Genomic DNA, 25,941 nt, shown 5'->3' with positions numbered 1-25,941 from the left:
TAGATATGAGCTAGGGTCCCCACACAATATTAAATGTAATTAAAAATATTAAAATATAAAGACAATTTGCATGGTCTCTCACAACATATTATTTACCACGTTGTAAATAATATTACTGTCGAGAGACCACCATAATATATTTCACAACCACTTAATTTCTTAATATTGTTAAGCAATATTAACGAAGCTAAGTTGTTTGTAAAAAAAAAATGTGTGTGTTCATCACTTCATTTCCTAACGATAGATTTTAATATAATATTATAGTGTAGGTATATAACGTAATTTGTAACAGTTTGGCATTTTAGCTGAATAAATATAGGTCAATGAGTGAACAACATAAATATTAATTCAGCACAATTTCATTCATGGGCATATATTATAATATTATTAATATTATAAGTAAGGATATATATATAGCGTATACATTAGCGAATGATATTATAATAACACACCTAGAGCGTGACTACGACAGTCAATGAACAATGTGTCATAACTATCGTTTTTAAAATTGTAATTTAATATTTAACATTAATAATATTTAATCGGCAATCTTTATACTATAATATAATTAATCATTTCGTTTTAATTTTTATAATTTAATAAATTGTAAAATGTTCGCAATAGTTACAGTTGTTCTAGCATTAAGCGTGATAATACCATATACGTTGCAAACAGAAGAGACAATTATCGACAACTACCAAGGACATGGATCGGGTATTTATTATGAACCAATTTATAAAATGAGAGTATATTCGAGTGAATTTAACTTACTAACACATGTAAATATTTCCGTTTTTGTCGAGAAATTTTGAAAAAAATACATTTTTAATGTAAAAATACTGCGTTATTGAATTAGCAACCAATCCAAGTTTAGCCAAAAATTGGTGCTCTACTGTTGAGTTTATTTATAGTTAACTAGTACAGTTTTGATTAATAAAAATTATGTACTAAATTATGTAATTAGGTTTTGTACTAGTTAAAACACTAGACATAACTTGAGTATAATTTTTAAATGTATATTATTATATCAGAAAAAAAAAAAAAAAAAATTTTTTTTATTATTGTAATTTATATTATATATTAAGTTGAACAAAACAAATATTTGTACATTGTTTTGTATGCTATTTTTGAATTCAAACATGTTATAATGTATTATGAACATTTATTATAATAGTGATAAAAAAAAAAATAAAAAAAAAAAAGTTAATAGTACCTACTTGCAATGTTTTTGTAACCTTATAATATATTTCATGTACCATCTTCAATGTAATTTGTATGAAATTAAACACTATTTCTTATATACATATATATATATAAAAAAAAAAAAAAATGTCTTTATACTGCATACTTAAATTTTAACTAACTAGAGGCACCTGAAAGGGGTAAGTGAAGACAGCCGTGGGTGTCGGTATTCAAGGACGGAAGAGCCAACGACAATCCACTTCACTATCCAGAAGTTATCAAGCAATAATATACAATGAGCATATATTATTAATATTATTATATACGCATGACCATTGCCTTGGTGGCTTGGTGTTTGTATACCTAAAAAATTCATGTTTCACAGTCCAAGCAAGAAAATACAGTCGGAGGAGGTTGGAGTACCGTTATTCTTTGCTACTGGATGAACAATGAACATGAAATCAGAAAATACAACACTACCACTAACACAGCTACCGTTGCTTGACTTCCCAAATCTGGGGTCCAGATTTAAATGGACAAGGGGTACATGTAACGATATTCGTCATCGACATCGTACATTACTCCCTACGTTGAGCACGGCTAATATGCTGAGTGTTAGTAATGACAAATGTGTATATATATATGAAATATATATTATGCTGACGCGATGTTTAGCTCACATCGTGTAAATACCGACCTGGACGCCTGGCGGGGGTCAGTTATGATAGAGTCGACAGTGAGGTAGTCGATAGAATAGAGTCGGCGGTTGATAGTTGGATGGTCAAGAATGAAGAGTCATGGTTGGTGGTCGATAGTGGAACTCGAGGGCTGACAACGACCTGAAGAGGACCTGCGGACGACCAGCTCAACCCACATTTGGACATCGGCACCCACGACACACCATGGCCCGATCGGTAGCCCGGAGTATAATTTATAAGTATATTTCAATATTGTAACTTGTAGTAAATAATAATAATACATCAATAACAGATATATATATATATACATTACGTTGAGTACTTGCTTCACATAAGGTAACCCTGATCCCTAGTAATAATATCACACACCGAGGTCGAGTCTCCGAGACCTCGTTAATAAAAACAGAACGACACCGGAACGGGTAAGAGCAGAAGGTGAAGAGGAGACGTTACACTATTAATATGAGTTGCCAATCTATTTTAATATATTCCATAGAGGTACCTACTGCTATTATCTGTGGTGATTATGAAATATTGGCTCAGGATAATTTAATTATGAAATCTAATTAATATTTGATATCAATAACTTCCGACTATCTTATAAGAATAAACAAAAATATTCAAATTCTAATCCAGAACTTAGACACCATGAACTATCCAAGATCATAATTCTAATCGAAACATTTGCAAATAAAAAAACTATGATTATTATAAATCTGCAGGGAATGTCCCCATACATTTGTAAAACCAAAGGCTCGCTTGATTATTTTGCCACTGGAAAAAGAAGTTCTAGTTACGCCACTGGTACCTACTTACATTATATTATGACATGATGGTTAAAAATTGACGGAAAAAAAAGTAACTAAGTTAGTTGCAAAATCAGTTATAAGGGAGATGATATTTTGTGCCAATTACTTGTAATAGGTACATTTAAGCACGTATGTAATTTGAAAAATATAAAAAGTAAATGTGTGTTTTGCGCCACATCTAAAAATTAATTTTGGTAGTTTGCGTTACGACAGAAAACAAAATGGAATATCTAATCTACCCCACAATTTTAAATTTAATTGTTGGAATTCACCAGCAGATAAATTTACTAATACCTATCGCTATTAAATATTTAAATATTAACAGTAGGTATCATGATATTTACAGTTAGTCCGATATTAATCGCAAATATATTAATATATATATACATTTATTTATAACTAGCTGATCCCGTGCACTTCGTTGCGCGTTAAATGTACATACCAACTCTTTATGACTCAAACTTTGTTCAATCCGTTATTTAAAGGTACAAAAATAAATTGGAATTTCTAATCGAATAATATTGTGCGCACAAATACCGAATTTACTTAATAAGTGTTAAAAGTTCAATTTTCCCAGTAGGTAGGTTTACTTATTGAAATAAATTGGAAAAAACCAAACAAAAAAAAGTGGGTAAGTGGATGTCGCTCTGCTGTACAGTAGGTTACAAGTGGTTCATTGTGTAATAGATCATATTAAACTTGAACTCAATGATATAATATTATAATTATACTAGCTGATCCTGTGCACTTCGTTGCCCGTTAAATGTACCAACTCTATATGACTCAAACTTTGTTCAATTCGTTATTTAATATTCGGTATATGATGTTCAAAATTACTCTTAACTTTTCCGTTGCTCTGAATACAAAATCTGATTCGCAGCAGTATATTATCAGGTGGGCAATCTATCCGCGGACCCTGTGCTGTTTGTACGTAAGTGTGTGATTTGACTCTAAAGTATCAAAGTTATACCAAGTTTGTCGTATTCTACCAATGGTGAATTAATATAATCAATTAATACGACTGTAATGGATGGTGTTAAATTTGAATTCAATGATATAATATCATTGTATAAGAAAAACGATTCTGAGCGAAAACGGTCAGTCAGCCTATGATATTAGCAAGTATATTTGATGATATTATTGTGAATAAAGTAATTTATAAAATATAACCTATTTACGTGGAGCCTTGTTTTCAATTTTCAATCCTTAGCCATAAAAGTTAAACATTTTATACATTTTTAACCACAAAATAATTAATAAATTATAAATTTGATAAATGTTGTCAAAATATGAACTTAAATGCATATAAAAAAATTGTGCCTATGTATTTTCAATATTTTTCAACTGCTATTAGAACGATATATCAGGAGTCTTATATTAAATTTTCACGCTTTTTTACCCAACAAATAAAAATTTATTGATATTTATAGAAAAAAAAACTAGAAAAATTTAAAACTGACAATGTCCGTAAACAGCTCAAAAAGAGTCAAAATATTTTATACATTATATGGTGTATAGAAAATGCTAATATAAACATTCAGTGAAATTTTTAAGTATCTACAGTCATTCGTTTTTTAATTACAACAAAATAAGAAAATCGTTACACGAGAAATCGAGTAAATATCAAATGTTGTAAAAATATAAATTTCAGACGCTCATAAAAATTTAATTTAAGTTTCTTCTAGACATTTTTTTTTTTTGATAAAGGTAGACAAACTTATGAGTAATCTTATATTACATTTTCAAATCTTAGATTTAAAAAGAAAAATTTTTATGAATTCTCAACTCAAAATAATTTGCTATTTTTCGTGATTTTTCCGTATTTTGTTAAAATTTGAACTTTAAATGCTTATAAATAAAAACTGTCATTGATATTTTATGAAAATTGAAAACTGACAATGGCCGTAAATAGCTCAAAAAGAGTCAAAATATTTTGTAAATTTTATGGTGTATAGAAAATGCTAATATAAACATTCAGTCAAAATATCATGTCCCTACGGTCATTTGTTTTAGAGTTACACTAAAAACCAAAATCGATTTTCTCAAAAACAGATTTTGCGTAGAAATTTCCGTTTTTCCTTAATTTTTTTTCTGTTTTTCACGTCGCTTTTGGAAACTACTAGGAGATTTTTACTTTTGACCCCCCAAAGTACCAACTAGATTCACTTTCCTATCAGAAAAGTTGACAGACACAAGAGTTTTTGTGGTATGTACTGAAAAAGATTATATGGGGCCACAATATTTGGTTTGCACACAGGCCTCATTAGTAGCCAGCTTTAGTTACGGCACTGGTCACTACATTGTAACCTGGCAATTTATATTGACAATTTAACAAGAGAAAACAATTAAAATCGCCGTAAAATAGAGTGCTGCATATGAAAACATGTGTAAGAATTACAGAATCGGGAACTTCGTTAAACTATAACTTAACTATAAACAATAATAAGTTCGATTGACAAATTCTGATCGCACCGTCGTTCTTAATTCGACGAAGAAGGTATATAAGTTTAAAAAAAAAATCAATATTCTTTATAGTCGCGGAAAGCTAGAGTGACGACGAATTATTAAAAATCCCAAAATACTGAACTTCATTAGGTCATATTATAACTTCAAAATCAATTGACACTGCCAAATTCTGAACGTATCTATCATCGTTTTTCGTATACCAACTGCGTGAGTTAATCTGTAAATTGAAAAAACTTCGATTACCTATTTTGACTTAATATTATATTTTAAAGTATAAACATTTTTAATTAACGTTTAACATAACTTTTTATAATATAACACAATCATAATTTATTTATAAATATATTGTTGGACTATAAGTAATGTTTGGTTGTTACCAGGTAATCTGTAAATTTTAAAAGCTAATTATTTTTTTAGTTTAGCTTGTTTGTATACCGCTATTGTATACTATTTATAACATTTTAAATTTACTTATACTGTTTAAATCTCATCAAACTTTACGACATGTCAAGTGAGACTAAACTTTTTGGCAATCCTCATTTTACATCGGGATATTAATATTGATCCAATGATGGTAAATGATGAAATGGCAAAAAGTTTTCTAACCTAAATTCAAAACAAAGACTTTTAGATTCTGAGCGGAGCGATGAATGTATAGACTTTACAATGATGTGTGTTTATTTTTATTTATTTTGTGTCTGGGTAGTACAACTTCAACGCTTTTCTTCGACTGTATCTTGTTCGATTTGAAGGGAATCTAGTTGGCGCATAATATAGGGAGGTAAAAATAGCCTTTTCAGCTTTTTTAAAGTAATTATTTTAGATTCTGAGTAGAGCAATGAATATGTATTGAATATTGATAATACAAGTACGTGTATTTTATTTATTTAATAGTTATATTTTCGTGTCTGAAAACACTTTATTTCTAGGATATTTTTATCCGTCTCAAATAGTACAAACTGTCCGCCATATTGACAGTTATTACTATAGGAGCGTTTAAATACAGGAATGCACCGCTCATAGTGCGCATGCGCAATATGGTATCGTCCGCATAACTATAGTAACTGATAACTCAGTGATAACTGATAATGTGATATTATACCTATTGAACTTAAATAAAATTATTAATATTGCAATTTGCGAATTTAGTATATTTTAAGTTTTAACTGAGTTATACTGATACAATTTGGTACATTTAGTCTATGGTAGGTACAACATTTTTTAATAATATAGAAATATAATAGTTTTAGTCAATAGTAATATTTGTAAAAAGATATAATATATCGTAAAGTACAAAAAAGTTTTACACTAACTAATATAAATGGAATTTTAGTATATCATATTCAGAAATTCCCACCTATTACGTTTTTATTATCTTACTTCAATCAATGTGTTGGAAATAGAACATGTCTAAATACTCTAAATTCCTATGTCATAAGCGTGTTACTGTGTCAGGTAAAATGTGTTTTACCAGTGACCTTAAATAAAATAGCATCATAAAGATAGCTAAAACCTGTTTGGGTAAGAATTGGTAAGTTTTGAATACCACACCATAATATCGTATTTATTCAAAATTTTAGTTTGCCGCTTAAATCACTGATAATCAATAATCAACATGTTATCTAATATCTATGTTATGCAGACGATACCATATTGCGCATGCGCACTATGAGCGGTGCATTCCTGTATTTAAACGCTCCTATTACTATACCTAGTATTTAAAACCAGTGTTTGGAAGGAATGAGTTTCAAAAGGAACGGATTCCTGGAACGAATTCCTTTTTATAAAAAAAAAAATGAGAAAATTAACTAGTTCTTTTTTTAAAGGAAAAATAACAAAATTGTTCGTTCCTTTCTAGTTCCATTATTTTACGCAGATAAATATGTAAATAATTGAAATTAAGATATATTTTTTTTAATGTGTATAATGTATACCCAGGCGCGTACTACAGGCCCACCGGGATACCGGGATAATAATAAATAATAATTGTTTTAAAATTGAATAATAATTGAAAAGAGAAAATTACATAAGCGACAAACAACAATTAATGTTGTTGGTTAGTTTTAGTTTCTGGTAATGCAACTTTTGGTGTACTGGATCATATTACTATTACGTATATCCGTTGAAAAACACATATTTTATTTTAGATTTCTAATGATTACTAGACAAGACAAAGCGGTATGCGGGTATACGGACAGTTTAGATTAGGCTCCGAATGTTTCTGTTTATAATAAAGTTATTTATAAATTACATGGATTATTTATTATCAATGATAATATTATTAACCTAGTACCTATTATACATTATTATTTTATTTCATTAATTTGAATTTCGTCGACGGGTTTAGTTATTTTCTACAATTTTAACAGTTTGAACTGATTGCCATACAGCCCAAACAGGTAAGTTTCTGATTATTCTTAATTTCTAGAATAATAAATGTCTTAAGTAGGTAATAAAAACTATTAAAGTAATAATTTGAATAAATTGAAAATAGTTTATAATTTTAAAGCGGTTTTAGATTTGTTGTGTTGAACCTAATTAGTGTTATATAATTATATACATAATAAAATAATAATCATATTAAGACAGGATTTTGAAATTAGTAGGTACACAGAAAAGTCAATGTAAAAGTTACCTAGATACTATTGAAACAATGAGATGTAAGTGGAAAAAGTATTACTACTTACTTTTTATTTTAAATTTTTCAATAATTCTTATTACGTAACTACTACTATTGTTGTGTTTCATAGGTAACATAATATTACTATGAATTTTGTTTATGTTTAATATATAATAGTTTGAATAAAAATCATTACTATTAGCATATTATTTAGTATTGACTATTGATCATAATAATATAATAAGGCGATCTTTCTCGGCTGGATTGTATGCACAAAATTTTGCGTTTATGGCGTTGTGTTTAATATTTATTAAGCCAGAATTGAATGCGTGCGGCTGATATAAACCTCGGAACAAGTAATAAACTTATTGTGTGAAAAAAGTACAGAAATGTTAAGAATGTTGAAAATTTAGTTTTTAAACATTTCATTCAACTATTTGTATATTATTTTTTCTGTATAGAATTAATTTTAAGAACATACTATTCATATTTTATAATTTATACTATGCAATCATTATCATTTAAATAAAAATAACTATGTTAATATTGTTGTGTATTTATTTTTTTTTATAGAACTTAAATTTAAATGTAGATTTGGTTTATTATTTAAGTTCATGTTAATTGAATAATTTTTTCTTATTTCTTCTGGCTTAGGATATAGGTATACATGAGACCCATTGCTATTAGTAAGTATAGTAAGTGGACCTTAAAATTAATATTTTTTTATATATAATTATATTCAATTTCCCGGTAAGGAAAATGGACCTATTACGCGCCTGTGTTTACCTATTGGTTATCGAGTATCGACGTTAAGACAATAGTTGGCCTGCAACTATTTAATGTTGAAGAAAATCTCAAAATAGAATTATAAAATATGTAGGTACCTACTCGTAGTTATATATTATAATTAAAAATTAAAGAAGTATGCATATGAAAAAAAAACATTATGATGATTAAATTAGAATTTTTATTTTATTTGGAACTAAAAAAGGAACTCGTTCATTTTCCAAAGGAACGACAAAGGAACGAATTCTTTTTTTTTAAGGAACAAGGAACAGAAAGAATTGCTTTTTATAAGAAACTTGCCAAACACTGCCAAAAACAGTAAAAACCGTCCACGGTTTTAATTTTTTCTAAGTGATCGTACAAAGTGACCTACAAACATGCTGGTTGTGTCGCTGGTCCAATATATAGGTAGGTACCTACTATACGCCACGATAAACATATTGAGCTCTTTACGGCGGCTTCGAAGGTGGAACTTAATAAAATAATATAATAATATATTGATTTATTTGATTTATTGCGGTCGGTGTATTATTAATATATTATAATGTATTGTAGACACCCGAGAAGAGCGATATCCATAATACATATAGTTATATATACCTATTTAAGTCAGTTTTCCGCGGGATGGATTCGAGATCGTTCGTTTTTCCGCGGGCAAGCCGGCCTCGCACAATCCACGGCCCTCTTTATAGGTAAGTTTTTATTTCGTATTATTATTACTATTATGTAATAGTATGATCTAACTATCTAAGGTGGTAGGACGTACCTAACTAGAATAATATTATTATAGTTCGCCAACCATCAGTGTATTCATTATCTGGATGAAGATTTATGATAAACCACAGATATATAAAAATATAATTTTTATATATCTGTGTGATAAAGAGATAAGAAAAATAATTGATAATCCAATGATAGCCGGTTGATTAGTCGCATACGGCAATCCGCTGCATTCTGCCGTGAGCCCGTGACGGTAATATTGTAGTGATGAGAAATAATATTATGTTCTTGACGTTATATGCTGTCTACGTAATTCTTATTCTGTACTATTTCTATTGACTACAGAATAATATAATATAACACGGCTTTAAACACATATAATACTAACTGAAGTTAACTACAAAATAAAATAGGTAAGTTCATACATAATATTAATATGTGTATTATATTGAATCAAATATTTTATCATGTTTTTAGGTACTCTGTATAGTTACCGTACTGTATGTCCGTAAAAGAGATGGATTCGGTAAAACGTGTTTTACGATGGACAAGTGGCCAAAAGCAAGTTCTGAAAACCAACGGATGTAAACCTCAAATATACATAAACAGCTGTCACACTCACAGTTTATTTGAAGTCCTACAAAGTTTACGACGTTTTAGTCATTTTAACTGCTATCAAAATAAATAATAATAACGAGTTTTATGTTTTTAGAGAAGAAGTGTTATGTGATATTAAGTTAGAAACAGATGACGGTGTAATAGTGTGTGCACATAAAGTTGTTTTAATATCAGCTAGTCCATATTTCCGTGCGATGTTCACCAGTTTTGCCGAAGAGGATAAAGGTGTTGTAAATTTAAGAGAGTTTGACTCCAACATCTTACAACTGTTAGTAGATTATATTTATACTGGTGATATCATGGTCACCGAACATAATGTAATGGTAGGTATATAATATAAATATTTAATTTTTGATAGCCATATGCTATGTGTCAAATAAAAGGATGTAGTAAAGAAACTCAAACACAATATGGATTTTTATGTAGTGTTTACGGTGTACTTACCATAGGTCATACAATTTAAAAAAAGAAAAAGTTGGGCTAGAGGGTACTGGTCAGCTGTACGCATGATGAGTCTTGTGTATCACTATAATGGATGTGTTAAATTTGAATTCAATGATATAATATTGAAGATTATATATTGTTATACTATTCTTAAGTTTAATTTATATTATAATATTTATCCAAATAGTTTTTTCAGATTGCCATTTATTCCAAAATAAATAAATTTATATATAACCATAGTATAAGAAAAACGATCGTGAACTAAAACTAGGTCTGTCAGTCTATATAATAATTATAATTATATTTTTGAATTATAAAAAATTAATTTAGATTAAATTTGAGCTTAAAATATCTATTAAAAAGACTGTATATGCATTTTTTTTTAATTTTAAGTTACACTATGAAATAGATACATATGAGAAATATTGTTTTAGATTTTCAAACCTTAAACTATGATTTTTAAATGCTTATGAAACAAAATCATGACAATATCATTTGATAGAAAATCATTAGTTTACGGTTTGAAGAAAAAATTGTATGAATTTCTATCTTAACTGTTCATTTTCTTTTTTAAATCAACTAAAAACAATTGTGATGATATAAACAAGACTAAATGATTTTTTGATCTGAAGGAAAAAGATTTCCTACATACCGCATCGAACTCCGGTTTTTTAATTTATTAAAACATAAATTATGGGGTATAAATCATGTTCACAATTCTTAAATGTTTGTAAATATATTTAAATACCTACTTTCCTAACCCTTACTTACCCCTGTCGGCTGTCTATGTAGGTATGTATGTATTATTTTTTTACCTACCTTAACACCTTATAAGGCACAAGAAAATACTGGCAAAAATTAATATTAAAAAAAGGTGTGTAAGTAGGTGTCGCTCTGCTGTACAGTAGGTTACAAGTGGGTCACTGTAATGGATGGTGTTAAATTTGAATTCAATGATATAATAAATATTATTTATTGATTGTATAAGAAAAACGATTCTGAGCGAAAACAACCATCCAGCTAATGATATTACTAAGTATATTCAGTGATATTAAGGTGAATATAGTAATTTATGTATAACCTATTTACGTGAAATCTTGTTTTAAATTTTCAATCGTTAGCTATAAAAGTTAATGTATAACATTTTATAAATTTTTAACTACAAAATAAAAAAACACACGTCATTGTAAAATCAATACATTCATCGTTTCGCTCAGAATCTAAAATTGTGTATCAAATAACTAAATAGAGAATTTGTATAAAAATTACATTCTAAATAAATTTAGAATTTAATTATTGATTTATCAAATTGTTTGATTTTGTCGAAACACAACTGTAATAGTTCTGTATAAAATAACATAAACTAATTATTTAATATTAACCATGCATTTATATAATTATATGGTATAAAATATGTATTAAAAGTTGTAATGTTAGGTAGGTACGGACTACGAAGTACCTTATTCTATAACTTATATTACGAGTTAGGCCACATAAGTACCTAGTTGGTGCAATTATAATACATAATAACTAAATAATTAATAAATACACACTAATTACTATTTAGAATTTACTATATTGCACATTTTCACCAATTGTATTGTTGTAACTTGTAGAACTTATTACTTGTCAATCGAATTTCAAAAATGACTAACTAGTTAGGTACCTACCTATACCTTCACGTGTAGGCTCAAACTTAATATGATCCTTATGATGCTATCAATGTGTTGATTATAGTATATACCTATAAATAAATTATACTATTGAAAAGATATAGTACATAAACATATTATATCATATTAATCAATACAAAATATTATATTCAATTTATACATTATTAATTATGCTTACAATAAAATAGTACTTTTTATGTGTATAAAATGATTAAATTAAATATTTAAAATTAATAATAAATAATTTAAATTTTAACTTTGATCGCGTATTTGATAAATGATAAAAAGAAAATTACCTAACTATTAACTACCTTATATAATATAATATTGTGTGTTGCGAGCGTTTATTTGAAAAAAGTAATTTACAATATTATACAATATATTATTATCATTATATACTTTAAGTGCAGTATACAAATATTTGTTTTGATCATTACTTAAGACTTTGGGAATCGGAATTCATTATCTTGCAAAGTTGCAAACTTATTAATATTTAACACTAAATAGGTATGAATGGTATTCTATTTGTAGTGTACTTTATTTCTGAACGAGTATTCAAATTTAAAACTATTATGCCCCGGGTGGGGGGATGGCAGCACTTGTTCTCCGGACACCGTGACTTGCCCGAAGAAAATTGGTATTTTTTAAAAATCTTGAACCCCAAACTAACACCATATTATGTAATTATTCACTATTCATAAGTTCAATCGTTTAAAACATATATATATTTAATTTTTGAGCAATACCCTGAAATATTTTTTTGTTTTTATCTTAACAAATAAGTACCTCTTTACGCCAAGGAAAAAAAAAGTTTGCTTATGTAATTTGATTTAGTTATATATTAATTTAACCATATTTATTTGTTGCAGATATTTGAATGTGTTAGTAATCGGGTAAAACATGAATTAGATTGTACATATGACAGTTTGCCTAAATTAATGGAACATGTTCGTTAGTCGTTAGTACCCCAAGAGAATATATCAACAATTGTAGACGAGGAAACTCTTCTTAAAAATAATCCTAAATGTATGTTTTTTTCATCATTGTGCTTTTACTGTAAATTTATAATCTTATATAATATTTTATAATATTTTAAGGTGATGATTGATTTTGTCAATGAAGCTTCAAATTTCCATATTCTAAAGAAACAACGGCACATTACTATGCCACAAACAATTCGTAATTCACCTAGACAGACTGGACTTAAAGTATTACTGAATTCTGATTTCAAATTATCTTTTCAATACCATTCTATTTACTTATTTTTTTGCAGTGTCTTCTTGCCATGGATAGTGGATCAGGAATGAGGAAGTGTTATACAAGCTGGTATGATCCAGCAACCAAAATTATTGTATAAAAAAATGGAAATGAGTATGCAGTTTGGAGGAGGATGTCGTCTAGCCTTAATAAAAGAACATTTCGTTTTTGCCTTGGCTAATAAATATATTAATTCAAGATCAATTGAAATGCTTGACTTATCTTCACAATCACTCCAATGGAAATCAACAGTTAACATGTTAGTCGATCGCAATTTTTTTGCTGTTGGTGTATTAGATGATCGTATATACGCTGTGAGTTATACCATTAAATAACCTAACCTATAACTAATTTTGTGTTATTTATAATTATAATAATATTAAATGATAGGTTGGCGGAGCAATTGGTGTTCTCCTTTAAATAGTGCAGAGGTGTTTGACATAAGTATTCAAAAATGGCAATTGATATCTAATATGTATACTGAGAGAATGGACCCTGGTGTTGCAGTACTCAATAATTTTTTATACGTGGTAAACTTTTTTTTTAATTATTAGTTTTGAATATGTACATTTAATTAAATTAAAATCTGTAGGTAGGAGGTCATAACCACCCATCTTCTTTGAGATCTGTTGAATGTTATGATCCTAGCCTTGACACGTGGACACCAGTCACACAGATGTCTACAAATCGCCCCTGGTTTAGGAGTCTTAGACGGTGTAATGTATGCTAGGTGGTAGTCATAAAATTGTTTTAAATAATTTTAATTTTCTATTATATTATCTCTGAGTAGACTTCTATTTAAAATAATCTACATATTTTCTTTAAATATTTTACTGAAAATAAGGTCTACTTATTTACAGAGTAGGTAATAGCGTAATACCATACAGTTGACTGCAGTATCACACATTTTTGCCCTTCACCTAAATTATTTTTAGTAGAAAAGAGTAGGTTCTAATTTGTAAAACAGAAGTTTGTATCGACACATTGCACTCTTCAAGTAGTACAAAATAATCCATGCATTTGAAAAAATAATCCCCATAGGTACTTTAGTATATACAAATTTCTTTCTATGTAATGTTAATTCATTGAAAATGTATTGTGTATTGTTGTCAACTCAGCGTGTTTAGAAAGACTAATACAAATGGAGTAACTTTTGTTCTAAGCAATATTTAATAATTTATTTTTTAATTTATCTTTAATATTCTTATACAATACTAAATACTATTTCATAGCAGTATATAACATAAAGTAACATACATTAACAGTATTTGTAAATAGCAAACAGATGACTATAATGACGTATGCCTCCACGTTTTTATGTTTTTTGGCCTGGATACACGTTTTTCGTTTTAATGCTAATTATTTTGTGATTTTCGTTGTCATCGTTATTTATTAACCAAAAAAATTTATGGTTCATAAATCATTTACTTATAGATGAAAAGTACCGAGTTATTCTAGATAACCTTCACGCGATATGCATAATATACAAAATGTCCCTAAATATCCTATTCCTTGCACTGCCCAGATTTTTACGAAAAGGTGATATGTATACAATTTGATTATAATATTATATTGAAGTCTGTCTACAATATATGAAACCCGTCGGAGGGATGTGACCGCGTCGTCAAAAGGCGTGAAGTAGCTGCCCTCGCGACATATGGCTAAAGGTGTAACAACCCCCGAGGGAATGGTCTTATACTCCCCGTCACACAGTGGTTATCAATGTCTACAATATACTACAAATTATTTTTCATTACACTCATAACAGTTTATGACAAATTATGTATCAACAATAATTGAAATAATACTATAACATTCTAAGAGTCAACATATTTTGATAATTTCATCAAGTATTGACAATTTTTGAATAAATTACTTATCTGTATTGGTTTCTTAGCTAAGTTTTTATTTTGGTTTTCCGGACGCTCTTGAAAACTTCTAGAAATGTTTTACTAATTATCCTTCAAAATACCATTTGAATTAATTTTCCTACCAGAAAAGATACTGAAGTAAGGTGACGAAAGACACAATCAATTAAAAATTAAACACATTAGTGTAAAATCAATATCGCTCCACTCAGAATCTAAATTATCTCTCAGTAAACTTCTAACTAAATCATCTACATATTTTCTTTAAAATATATTCTTATGAAAATAAAGATTATTTATATTCAGTGTAGGTAATAGTATTATTATTCTATACTGTTGACAACGTATTTTTGACCTAAATAAATTTCAGTAAAAAAAGGTTAAGTTCTTATTGAATAACAGAAGTTTGTATTAACAAAAGACACACCTTAAGTAGCACAAAAAAAATGAATGAATTTGAAATAATTTGGTTTTGCCCAACGCTTTTAAATCAAATTAATGGTGTTAATGTATATTATTATGTTATTTTTTGTTATGTTATATAAACTGTAAATAGACACCTTGCCCTCATCGTATGTACGCTCTGAGCTAATGACTCTCTAGAATAAATTCAGATCAGCACTGTTAGCTTTGTTTAGGTACAATGGTGTGCGTTTGTCGAGCCTACGGTATCTAAGCCTGGGCATAAACGAGTTAAACAGTTGATGTTAAGTTAATTTTAACCTTTTAAAATTTTATATTTACTAACTTGACTAATGTTTATTGATATAAACTTAATAAATAACGAGTTACTTTTTATCAAATCCAAGTTAAGTTAATTTATAAATAATTAAATAATAAATATAATACAATTATTATTGATGATACATATGATACTTTTTATTATTTTAAACCATATTACTGACTATTTATATATTAAAAAAAAAATGACTTAACTTAACTGAGCTGAAAAAAAAATTAGGATACCTAACTATAAACTTTAAACTTATTAAAACGATTACAATCAACTTAACTTAACTCAATTAAAAAATATTATCATTAACTTGTCCAGGCTTACAGTACGATCATCGCTTCTCGCGTATGAATCACTTATTGACAACGTGTCTGAGGTTAATGTGATGCTAAAATGCGATATATTACTGTAGCCTCAGCGATCTTACTTCTCTGGCCTGACCTATATTAATAATAAATTAAACATCTTAAGATATAACCCACCTTATAATTTTATATTGATGACCGTCTACAATCTACCATTTTGTGTACGTAACGTTAATTTGTTCATATTAGTCAAATGTGTATTGTACGTAAAATGTATAATTGTGTACAACATAGGCCATAGGGTGTACAGGATGACCTGACAAATGAAATAACTTTTGTTCTTATCAATATTTAATGATTTATTTTGTATTCATCTTGAATATCTTAATACAATACAAATATTACTATTTCATAACAGTTTACAACATAAAAAAACATACATTAACAGCGTTTGTGACTCGTAAAGATTTGGCTTTATGATTACGTATGCCTCCACATTTTTATATTTTTTAACATAAATAATAAAGTGTAAACGTTAAAATAATAAAATGTTTTACCTTGAGTAAGCTTTTCGTTGTCATCGTTTCTTATAAAACAAAATAAGATTTGAGTTATTGTCGAGTGTTCGAGTTATTCTGGCTGGTAACTTGGACGCGATATGCGATCTACACACATTGCCCCTAAATTTCCTAACCTGTGCGCCGCCAGTTTTACAAATTTTCCGCGATTCTATAAAATTTGAAAATTAAATTGTATATTATTTTAGTTGTCGACTTACTTATAATACTTTTACACTAATTTACTACCCGATACCATTTAGGAGGGGTCTGTAGTGTGAATTATATCGAAAAATAATTACTTCACGTGGACAATTCTCAGGCCTAGTAGAATTGTCGGATTTTGATAACTATTTTTTGATCTGAAGGAAAAAGATTTCCTACATACCGCATCGAACTCCGGTTTTTTAATTTATTAAAACATAAATTATGGGGTATAAATCATGTTCACAATTCTTAAATGTTTGTAAATATATTTAAATACCTACTTTCCTAACCCTTACTTACCCCTGTCGGCTGTCTATGTAGGTATGTATGTATTATTTTTTTACCTACCTTAACACCTTATAAGGCACAAGAAAATACTGGCAAAAATTAATATTAAAAAAAGGTGTGTAAGTAGGTGTCGCTCTGCTGTACAGTAGGTTACAAGTGGGTCACTGTAATGGATGGTGTTAAATTTGAATTCAATGATATAATAAATATTATTTATTGATTGTATAAGAAAAACGATTCTGAGCGAAAACAACCATCCAGCTAATGATATTACTAAGTATATTCAGTGATATTAAGGTGAATATAGTAATTTATGTATAACCTATTTACGTGAAATCTTGTTTTAAATTTTCAATTGTTAGCTATAAAAGTTAATGTATAACATTTTATAAATTTTTAACTACAAAATAAAAAAACACACGTCATTGTAAAATCAATACATTCATCGTTTCGCTCAGAATCTAAAATTGTGTATCAAATAACTAAATAGAGAATTTGTATAAAAATTACATTCTAAATAAATTTAGAATTTAATTATTGATTTATCAAATTGTTTGATTTTGTCGAAACACAACTGTAATAGTTCTGTATAAAATAACATAAACTAATTATTTAATATTAACCATGCATTTATATAATTATATGGTATAAAATATGTATTAAAAGTTGTAATGTTAGGTAGGTACGGACTACGAAGTACCTTATTCTATAACTTATATTACGAGTTAGGCCACATAAGTACCTAGTTGGTGCAATTATAATACATAATAACTAAATAATTAATAAATACACACTAATTACTATTTAGAATTTACTATATTGCACATTTTCACCAATTGTATTGTTGTAACTTGTAGAACTTATTACTTGTCAATCGAATTTCAAAAATGACTAACTAGTTAGGTACCTACCTATACCTTCACGTGTAGGCTCAAACTTAATATGATCCTTATGATGCTATCAATGTGTTGATTATAGTATATACCTATAAATAAATTATACTATTGAAAAGATATAGTACATAAACATATTATATCATATTAATCAATACAAAATATTATATTCAATTTATACATTATTAATTATGCTTACAATAAAATAGTACTTTTTATGTGTATAAAATGATTAAATTAAATATTTAAAATTAATAATAAATAATTTAAATTTTAACTTTGATCGCGTATTTGATAAATGATAAAAAGAAAATTACCTAACTATTAACTACCTTATATAATATAATATTGTGTGTTGCGAGCGTTTATTTGAAAAAAGTAATTTACAATATTATACAATATATTATTATCATTATATACTTTAAGTGCAGTATACAAATATTTGTTTTGATCATTACTTAAGACTTTGGGAATCGGAATTCATTATCTTGCAAAGTTGCAAACTTATTAATATTTAACACTAAATAGGTATGAATGGTATTCTATTTGTAGTGTACTTTATTTCTGAACGAGTATTCAAATTTAAAACTATTATGCCCCGGGTGGGGGGATGGCAGCACTTGTTCTCCGGACACCGTGACTTGCCCGAAGAAAATTGGTATTTTTTAAAAATCTTGAACCCCAAACTAACACCATATTATGTAATTATTCACTATTCATAAGTTCAATCGTTTAAAACATATATATATTTAATTTTTGAGCAATACCCTGAAATATTTTTTTGTTTTTATCTTAACAAATAAGTACCTCTTTACGCCAAGGAAAAAAAAAGTTTGCTTATGTAATTTGATTTAGTTATATATTAATTTAACCATATTTATTTGTTGCAGATATTTGAATGTGTTAGTAATCGGGTAAAACATGAATTAGATTGTACATATGACAGTTTGCCTAAATTAATGGAACATGTTCGTTAGTCGTTAGTACCCCAAGAGAATATATCAACAATTGTAGACGAGGAAACTCTTCTTAAAAATAATCCTAAATGTATGTTTTTTTCATCATTGTGCTTTTACTGTAAATTTATAATCTTATATAATATTTTATAATATTTTAAGGTGATGATTGATTTTGTCAATGAAGCTTCAAATTTCCATATTCTAAAGAAACAACGGCACATTACTATGCCACAAACAATTCGTAATTCACCTAGACAGACTGGACTTAAAGTATTACTGAATTCTGATTTCAAATTATCTTTTCAATACCATTCTATTTACTTATTTTTTTGCAGTGTCTTCTTGCCATGGATAGTGGATCAGGAATGAGGAAGTGTTATACAAGCTGGTATGATCCAGCAACCAAAATTATTGTATAAAAAAATGGAAATGAGTATGCAGTTTGGAGGAGGATGTCGTCTAGCCTTAATAAAAGAACATTTCGTTTTTGCCTTGGCTAATAAATATATTAATTCAAGATCAATTGAAATGCTTGACTTATCTTCACAATCACTCCAATGGAAATCAACAGTTAACATGTTAGTCGATCGCAATTTTTTTGCTGTTGGTGTATTAGATGATCGTATATACGCTGTGAGTTATACCATTAAATAACCTAACCTATAACTAATTTTGTGTTATTTATAATTATAATAATATTAAATGATAGGTTGGCGGAGCAATTGGTGTTCTCCTTTAAATAGTGCAGAGGTGTTTGACATAAGTATTCAAAAATGGCAATTGATATCTAATATGTATACTGAGAGAATGGACCCTGGTGTTGCAGTACTCAATAATTTTTTATACGTGGTAAACTTTTTTTTTAATTATTAGTTTTGAATATGTACATTTAATTAAATTAAAATCTGTAGGTAGGAGGTCATAACCACCCATCTTCTTTGAGATCTGTTGAATGTTATGATCCTAGCCTTGACACGTGGACACCAGTCACACAGATGTCTACAAATCGCCCCTGGTTTAGGAGTCTTAGATGGTCTAATGTATGCTGTTGGTGATCAGTGTTAGGAATCTACTGGTACGGTGATTCTTAAAAGTGTTGAGGCCTATACACCAATTGCTAAAGTTTGGTCTCCTATAGCTGACATGCACATATGCCGATTTCATCCAAGTAATTATAAAAATTAATTTTTTAAGAAAAACTTTCCAATGAACTTATTGTATTTAAATTACAACCTTGTCTCCACAACAAGCCTAGCTTACGGAGACAATTATTTATATATAATGCCAAATTATAATATGTATAAATATTTGTAATATTACATGTATGTATACATTTCCGTTTTAAATGAAAACAAATAAATAAATAATAATAATAATAGTAAATTGCATTTTCAATATAGGGCATAGGCGTTGAACATTGAATGGTTTGTTGTATGTTTTTGGCGGACATGATGGATCTACTCATTTGGATTCTGTAGAAATATACAATCCCAATACCAACACAAGGACTTTTAAAACATTGTCAACAAGTGTTGAGGTAATTCATGATGCAATGGTCGTTTATATACCATTACATTTGAGAACTGATCGTACTGCATAAGCTATACATGGTCTCATTGTTGGCTGTTGTATATTATATTCATATTCATTTATAATACATAAACACTTGTTAAGTATTTTATACATTTTTGATAAAATGTTTGATTAAAATTGTTTTAAATAATTTAAATTTTCTATTATATTATCTCTGAGTAGACTTCTAACTAAATCATTTACATATTTTCTTTAAATATTCTACTGAAAATAAGGTCTATTTATTTACAGAGTAGGCAATAGCGTAATACCATAAAGTTGACTGCAGTATTGACAGTATTACATATTTTTGCCCTTCACCTAAATTATTTTTAGTTGAAAAGGATAGGTTCTGATTTGTAAAACAGAAGTTTGTATCGACACATTGCACTCTTCAAGTAGTACAAAATAATCCATGTATTTGAAAAAATAATCCCCATAGGTACTTTAGTATATACAAATTTCTGTCTATGTAATGTTAATTCATTGAAAATGTATTGTGTATTGTTGTCAACTCAGCGTGTTTAGAAAGACTAATACAAATGGAGTAACTTTTGTTCTAAGCAATATTTAATAATTTATTTTTTAATTTATCTTTAATATTCTTATACAATACTAAATACTATTTCATAGCAGTATATAACATAAAGTAACATACATTAACAGTATTTGTGAATAGCAAACAGATGACTATAATTACGTATGCCTTCACGTTTTTATATTTTTTTTAACATAAATAAAGATGTATAAATATTAAAATAATAATAATGTTTTTTGGCCCGGATACACGTTTTTCGTTTTACTGCTAATTATTTTGTGATTTTTGTTGTCATCGTTATTTATTAACCAAAACAAATTTATGGTTCATAAATCATTTACTTATAGATGAAAAGTACCGAGTTATTACCTTCACACGATATGCATAATATACAAAATGTCCCTAAATATCCTATCCCTTGTACTGCCCAGATTTTTTACGAAAAGGTGATATGTATACAATTTGATTATAATATTATATTGAAGACTGTCTAACTCTACAATATACGACAAATTATTTTTCATTACACTCATAACAGATTATGACAAATTATGTATCAACAATAATTGAAATAATACTCTAACATTTTAAGAGTCAACATATTTTGATAATTTCATCAAGTATTGACAATTTTTGAATAAATTACTTATGTGTATTGGTTTTTTAGCTAAGTTTTTATCTTGGTTTTCCGGACGCTCTTTAAAACTTCTAGAAATGTTTAACTAATTACCCTTCAAAATACCATTTGAATTAGTTTTCCTACCAGAAAAGATACTGAAGAAAGGTGATGAAAGACACAACAAATTATAAATAATAAACACATTAGTGTAAAATCAATATCGCTCCACTCAGAATCTAAATTATCTCTAATATAATAATATTATCTCTCAGTAAACTTCTAACTAAATCATCTACATATTTTCTTTAAAATATAATCTTATGAAAATAAGGATTATTTATATTCAGTGTAGGTAATAGTATTAATATTATATACTGTTGACAGCAGTATAACGTATTTTTGACCTAAATAAATTTCAGTAAAAAAAGGTTAAGTTCTTATTGAACAACAGAAGTTTGTATTAACAAAAGACACACCTTAAGTAGCACAAAAAAAATGAATAAATTTGAAATAATTTGGTTTTGCCCAACGCTTTAAAATCAAATTAATGGTGTTAATGTATATTATTATGATATTTTTTGTTATGTTATATAAACTGTAATAGTAATTAGTATTGTATTATAATATTTAGGAATGAAAAGTTTATTTTTCAAATATTTTTTCACGATTATCTATTTTTTTTACGTTATGTTAATTCCTTCATATTAGTATAATATGTACTGTTTGTAATATGTATTGTGTACCACATCGTCCATATGGTGGACTGGAAGACCTGATAAATAGAATAACTTTTGTTCTGATCAATATTTAATTTAAATCAAGTGTAGACGCTAAGTTAATATCGCTGTATCAGCGAGTATCACTATGACACACGGAAAAACCTACTAGACACCTTGCCTTCGGCATATGTACGCTCTGAGCTAATTACTCTCTAGAATAAATTCAGATGAGCACTGTTAGCTTTGTTGAGGTACAATGGTGTGCGTTTGTCGAGCCTACGGTATCCAAGACTGGGCATAAACGAGTTAAACAGTTGATGTTAAGTTAATTTTAACTTTTTTAAATTTTATATTTACTAACTTAACTGATGTTTATTGATATAAACTTAATAAATAACGAGTTACTTTTTATCAAATCCAAGTTACGTTAATTTATAAATAATTAAATCTATACTACTATAGTACAATATAAAATGAAGTCGGTTTTTTTTGTTCGGGATAAACTCCGAAACTACTGAACCGATTTTGTTGATTCTTTTTTTGTTGTGTTCGTAATTGTCAGGAAAATGTTCTTATGAAAGAACATTTTAGGAAAATCCACCAGAAAAGTAGAAAATAGGGATGTCAAAAATACAATAGTGGCGCCATCTATCCAGAAAAAAAACTAAATAATAAAAAATGTTGTTTATTGTTGCAGATTAAAATAATAATAGTGTACTATATATTGGTTGCTATTGGTTAATCCGGCATTTTCGTTGATTTGTATTATTATTTTTCGTCAATATATATATATATATATATATAGGTATTTATAAATGAATGTTTGTGTGTAGATTAGACCTCTGGGAAGAAGATCGATTAATTTTAAAGGGGTTAAATTTGGTTTTTGCCTACCCGATAATCTACTACTGTAAATTCAGAATTTTTATTCCAGGCAACAGAAAAGTTAAGATAAATGTTGAACACCATACACCGAATATTAAATAACGGATTGAACAAAGTTTGAGTCATATAGAGTTGGTACATTTAACTGGCAACGTAGTGCACGGGATCAGCTATTTTTGATAAAAATATATTTATCATTACTACCGCTAGAAACATTTCAATACGTTTTCATTAACCATTTTTTATATTTACTTGCCGATCACATTAAACGATAAAATTTGAATAAAAAAATATATTTATCATCCTCCGGAGGCAAAATAAACAACCAATCACGGGCGAAGCTGTAACGGGTCGGCTAGTAATAAATATGATACAATTATTATTGATGATACAATATATGATACTTTTTATTATTTTAAACCATATTACTGACTATTTAAATATTAAAAAAAAATGACTTAACTTAACTTAATAAGTTAATTGTAAGTTTACATAAAACTATTAACTAAACTGAGCTGAAAAAAAAATTAGGATACCTAACTATTAACTTTAAACTTATTAAAACGTTTTCAATCAACTTAACTTAACTCGATAAAAATATTATCATTAACTTGCCCAGGCTTACAGTACGATCATCGCTTCTCGCGTACGAATCATTTATTGACAACGTGCCTGAGGTTAATGCGATGCTAAAATGCGATATATTACTGTAGCCTCAGCGATCTTGCTTCTCTGGCCTGACCTATATTAATAATAAATTAAACATCTTAAGATGTATACCACCTTCTACAATATACCATTTTTTTTTCTACGTCACGTTAATTCGTTCATTTTAGTCAAATGTGTATTGTACTTAAAATTTATAATTGTGTACAACATAGGCCATAAGGTGTACAAATTAAATAACTTTTGTTCTTATCAATATTTAATCATTTATTTTGTATTACATCTTTAATATCTTAATACTATACAAATATTACTATTTCATAACAGTTTACATCATAAAAAAACATACATAAACATCGTTTGTGACTCGTAAAGATTTGGCTTTATGATTACGAACGCCTCCACGTTTTTATATTTTGTATCATAAATAATAAAGTGGAAACGTTAAAATAATAAAATGTTTTACCTTGAGTAAGATTTTCGTTGTCATCGTTTCTTATAAAACCAAATCAGATTTGAGTTATTCTGGCGGTGTATTCCCAGTTCGCCGACACCCAATTCGCCGACACCCAATTTGAAGAAATACAGTTTAGTTAAAAAAATAAAAAGTATAAAATGTAATTTTTAAATTTAGGTATAATAGTAATATTACATAGTCGTTATAATAATAAAAACTATAAATAAAAGTAAAAATAGTTATACGCGAATATGATATATTATGGTATCAATATATTCAATTAAAGTAATTTCGTTTTCTCTTAACCTGAAATAGTAAAATATAATTATTTAAAATATAGATAGATATAAATATGGTATCCACAAATAGTATGTTACATAAAATAAATATTTTGCGTACCTTTCTATAACATTTTTCAACTGTTCCTCGAGCTTACGAAATTTCAAACTTGGTTTGGGTATTGGATTTCCCCTACTTTGCGATGAAATATCCAATTCAAAGTTCTGCTGTTGGTTTTTGATATAATTTATAAGTGTATAAATATTAGGCCTGTGACGGTTAACTGCTCGATTTAAAGCCGCGCGCCATCCTTCCAAATGATTAATCGTTCGACTGCCTTCTGTTTCAAAATGGTTCCACATTTTTCGGTGAAAGTGGCATATATCATAATTTAAATAAGTATCAACAAAGTAATCCATGAGTTTTATTAGATCTATTTAACCAAATTAAATAATTAGTCTATTTTTTTTTATTCATTAATAACTTTCTTACTTTCATTATTTGGAGCTTCCGCGTGAATTATGGCCCAACATTCATCAATGTTATCTATAGGGACTAATGCTAATGCACATATTCTACGGACAGTTAGTGTAACTTCGGCATTGTTTTTATACTCCTCGGATAATCCTACGTTCTGTACTTTGCACCATATAGATTGTCCAAAATATCATAGCCGATAGGTACCTGCAGTTCTTACTCACGATAAAATAAATTTACAGATTATGATAGTACCTATTATAGTTTTATTGCAATACAGCAAAGCATGTCGTCAATATTATCATCTGTCGGCAAATTGGGCTTTTTTTAAAACCCATTAAAAACTGGCTTTTTTTATCAAAAAACCGGGTGTCGGTGAACTGGGCATAAACCATTCTGGCTGGTAACTTGGACACGATATGCGATCTACACACAAATGCCCCTAAATTGCCTAATCTGTGCGCCGCCCAGAAAGTTAACGAAGAGGTGATAGTATACATTATATTACATAATATACGACAAAACTCGATTATAAAATTATATTGACGACTGTCTACAATACACGACAATATTAACTACAAGTTACTTAAACTCGCTACCTTTTTTTGGTACTAACTTTTAATTTAATAGGTTACTCTTGTATCAT

The 25,941-nt window shown here is 28.1% G+C and overlaps 1 protein-coding gene and 2 pseudogenes across 1 annotated transcript; 2 read left to right on the top strand and 1 right to left on the bottom strand.

The window, feature by feature from the left end:
- Positions 1–9,474: 9,474 nt before the first annotated feature.
- LOC132947682 (ring canal kelch homolog) lies at positions 9,475–19,101 on the top strand (annotated as a pseudogene).
- On the top strand, positions 19,020–20,806 carry LOC132946895 (kelch-like protein 3; annotated as a pseudogene).
- Positions 20,807–24,868: 4,062 nt separating this feature from the next.
- LOC132947681 (uncharacterized) lies at positions 24,869–25,482 on the bottom strand (the record flags this gene model as incomplete). The annotated part of the gene is made up of 2 exons (XM_061017945.1): positions 24,869–25,251; positions 25,311–25,482. Coding segments are annotated over 2 exons (555 nt in total), but the record flags the coding sequence as incomplete, so codon positions are not given.
- Between the last annotated feature and the right edge of the window lie 459 nt (positions 25,483–25,941).

This window comes from Metopolophium dirhodum, chromosome 6 (assembly GCF_019925205.1).
Source record: "Metopolophium dirhodum isolate CAU chromosome 6, ASM1992520v1, whole genome shotgun sequence".
Lineage (NCBI taxonomy): Eukaryota > Metazoa > Arthropoda > Insecta > Hemiptera > Aphididae > Metopolophium > Metopolophium dirhodum.
This window is presented reverse-complemented; position numbering and strand designations above follow the sequence as displayed.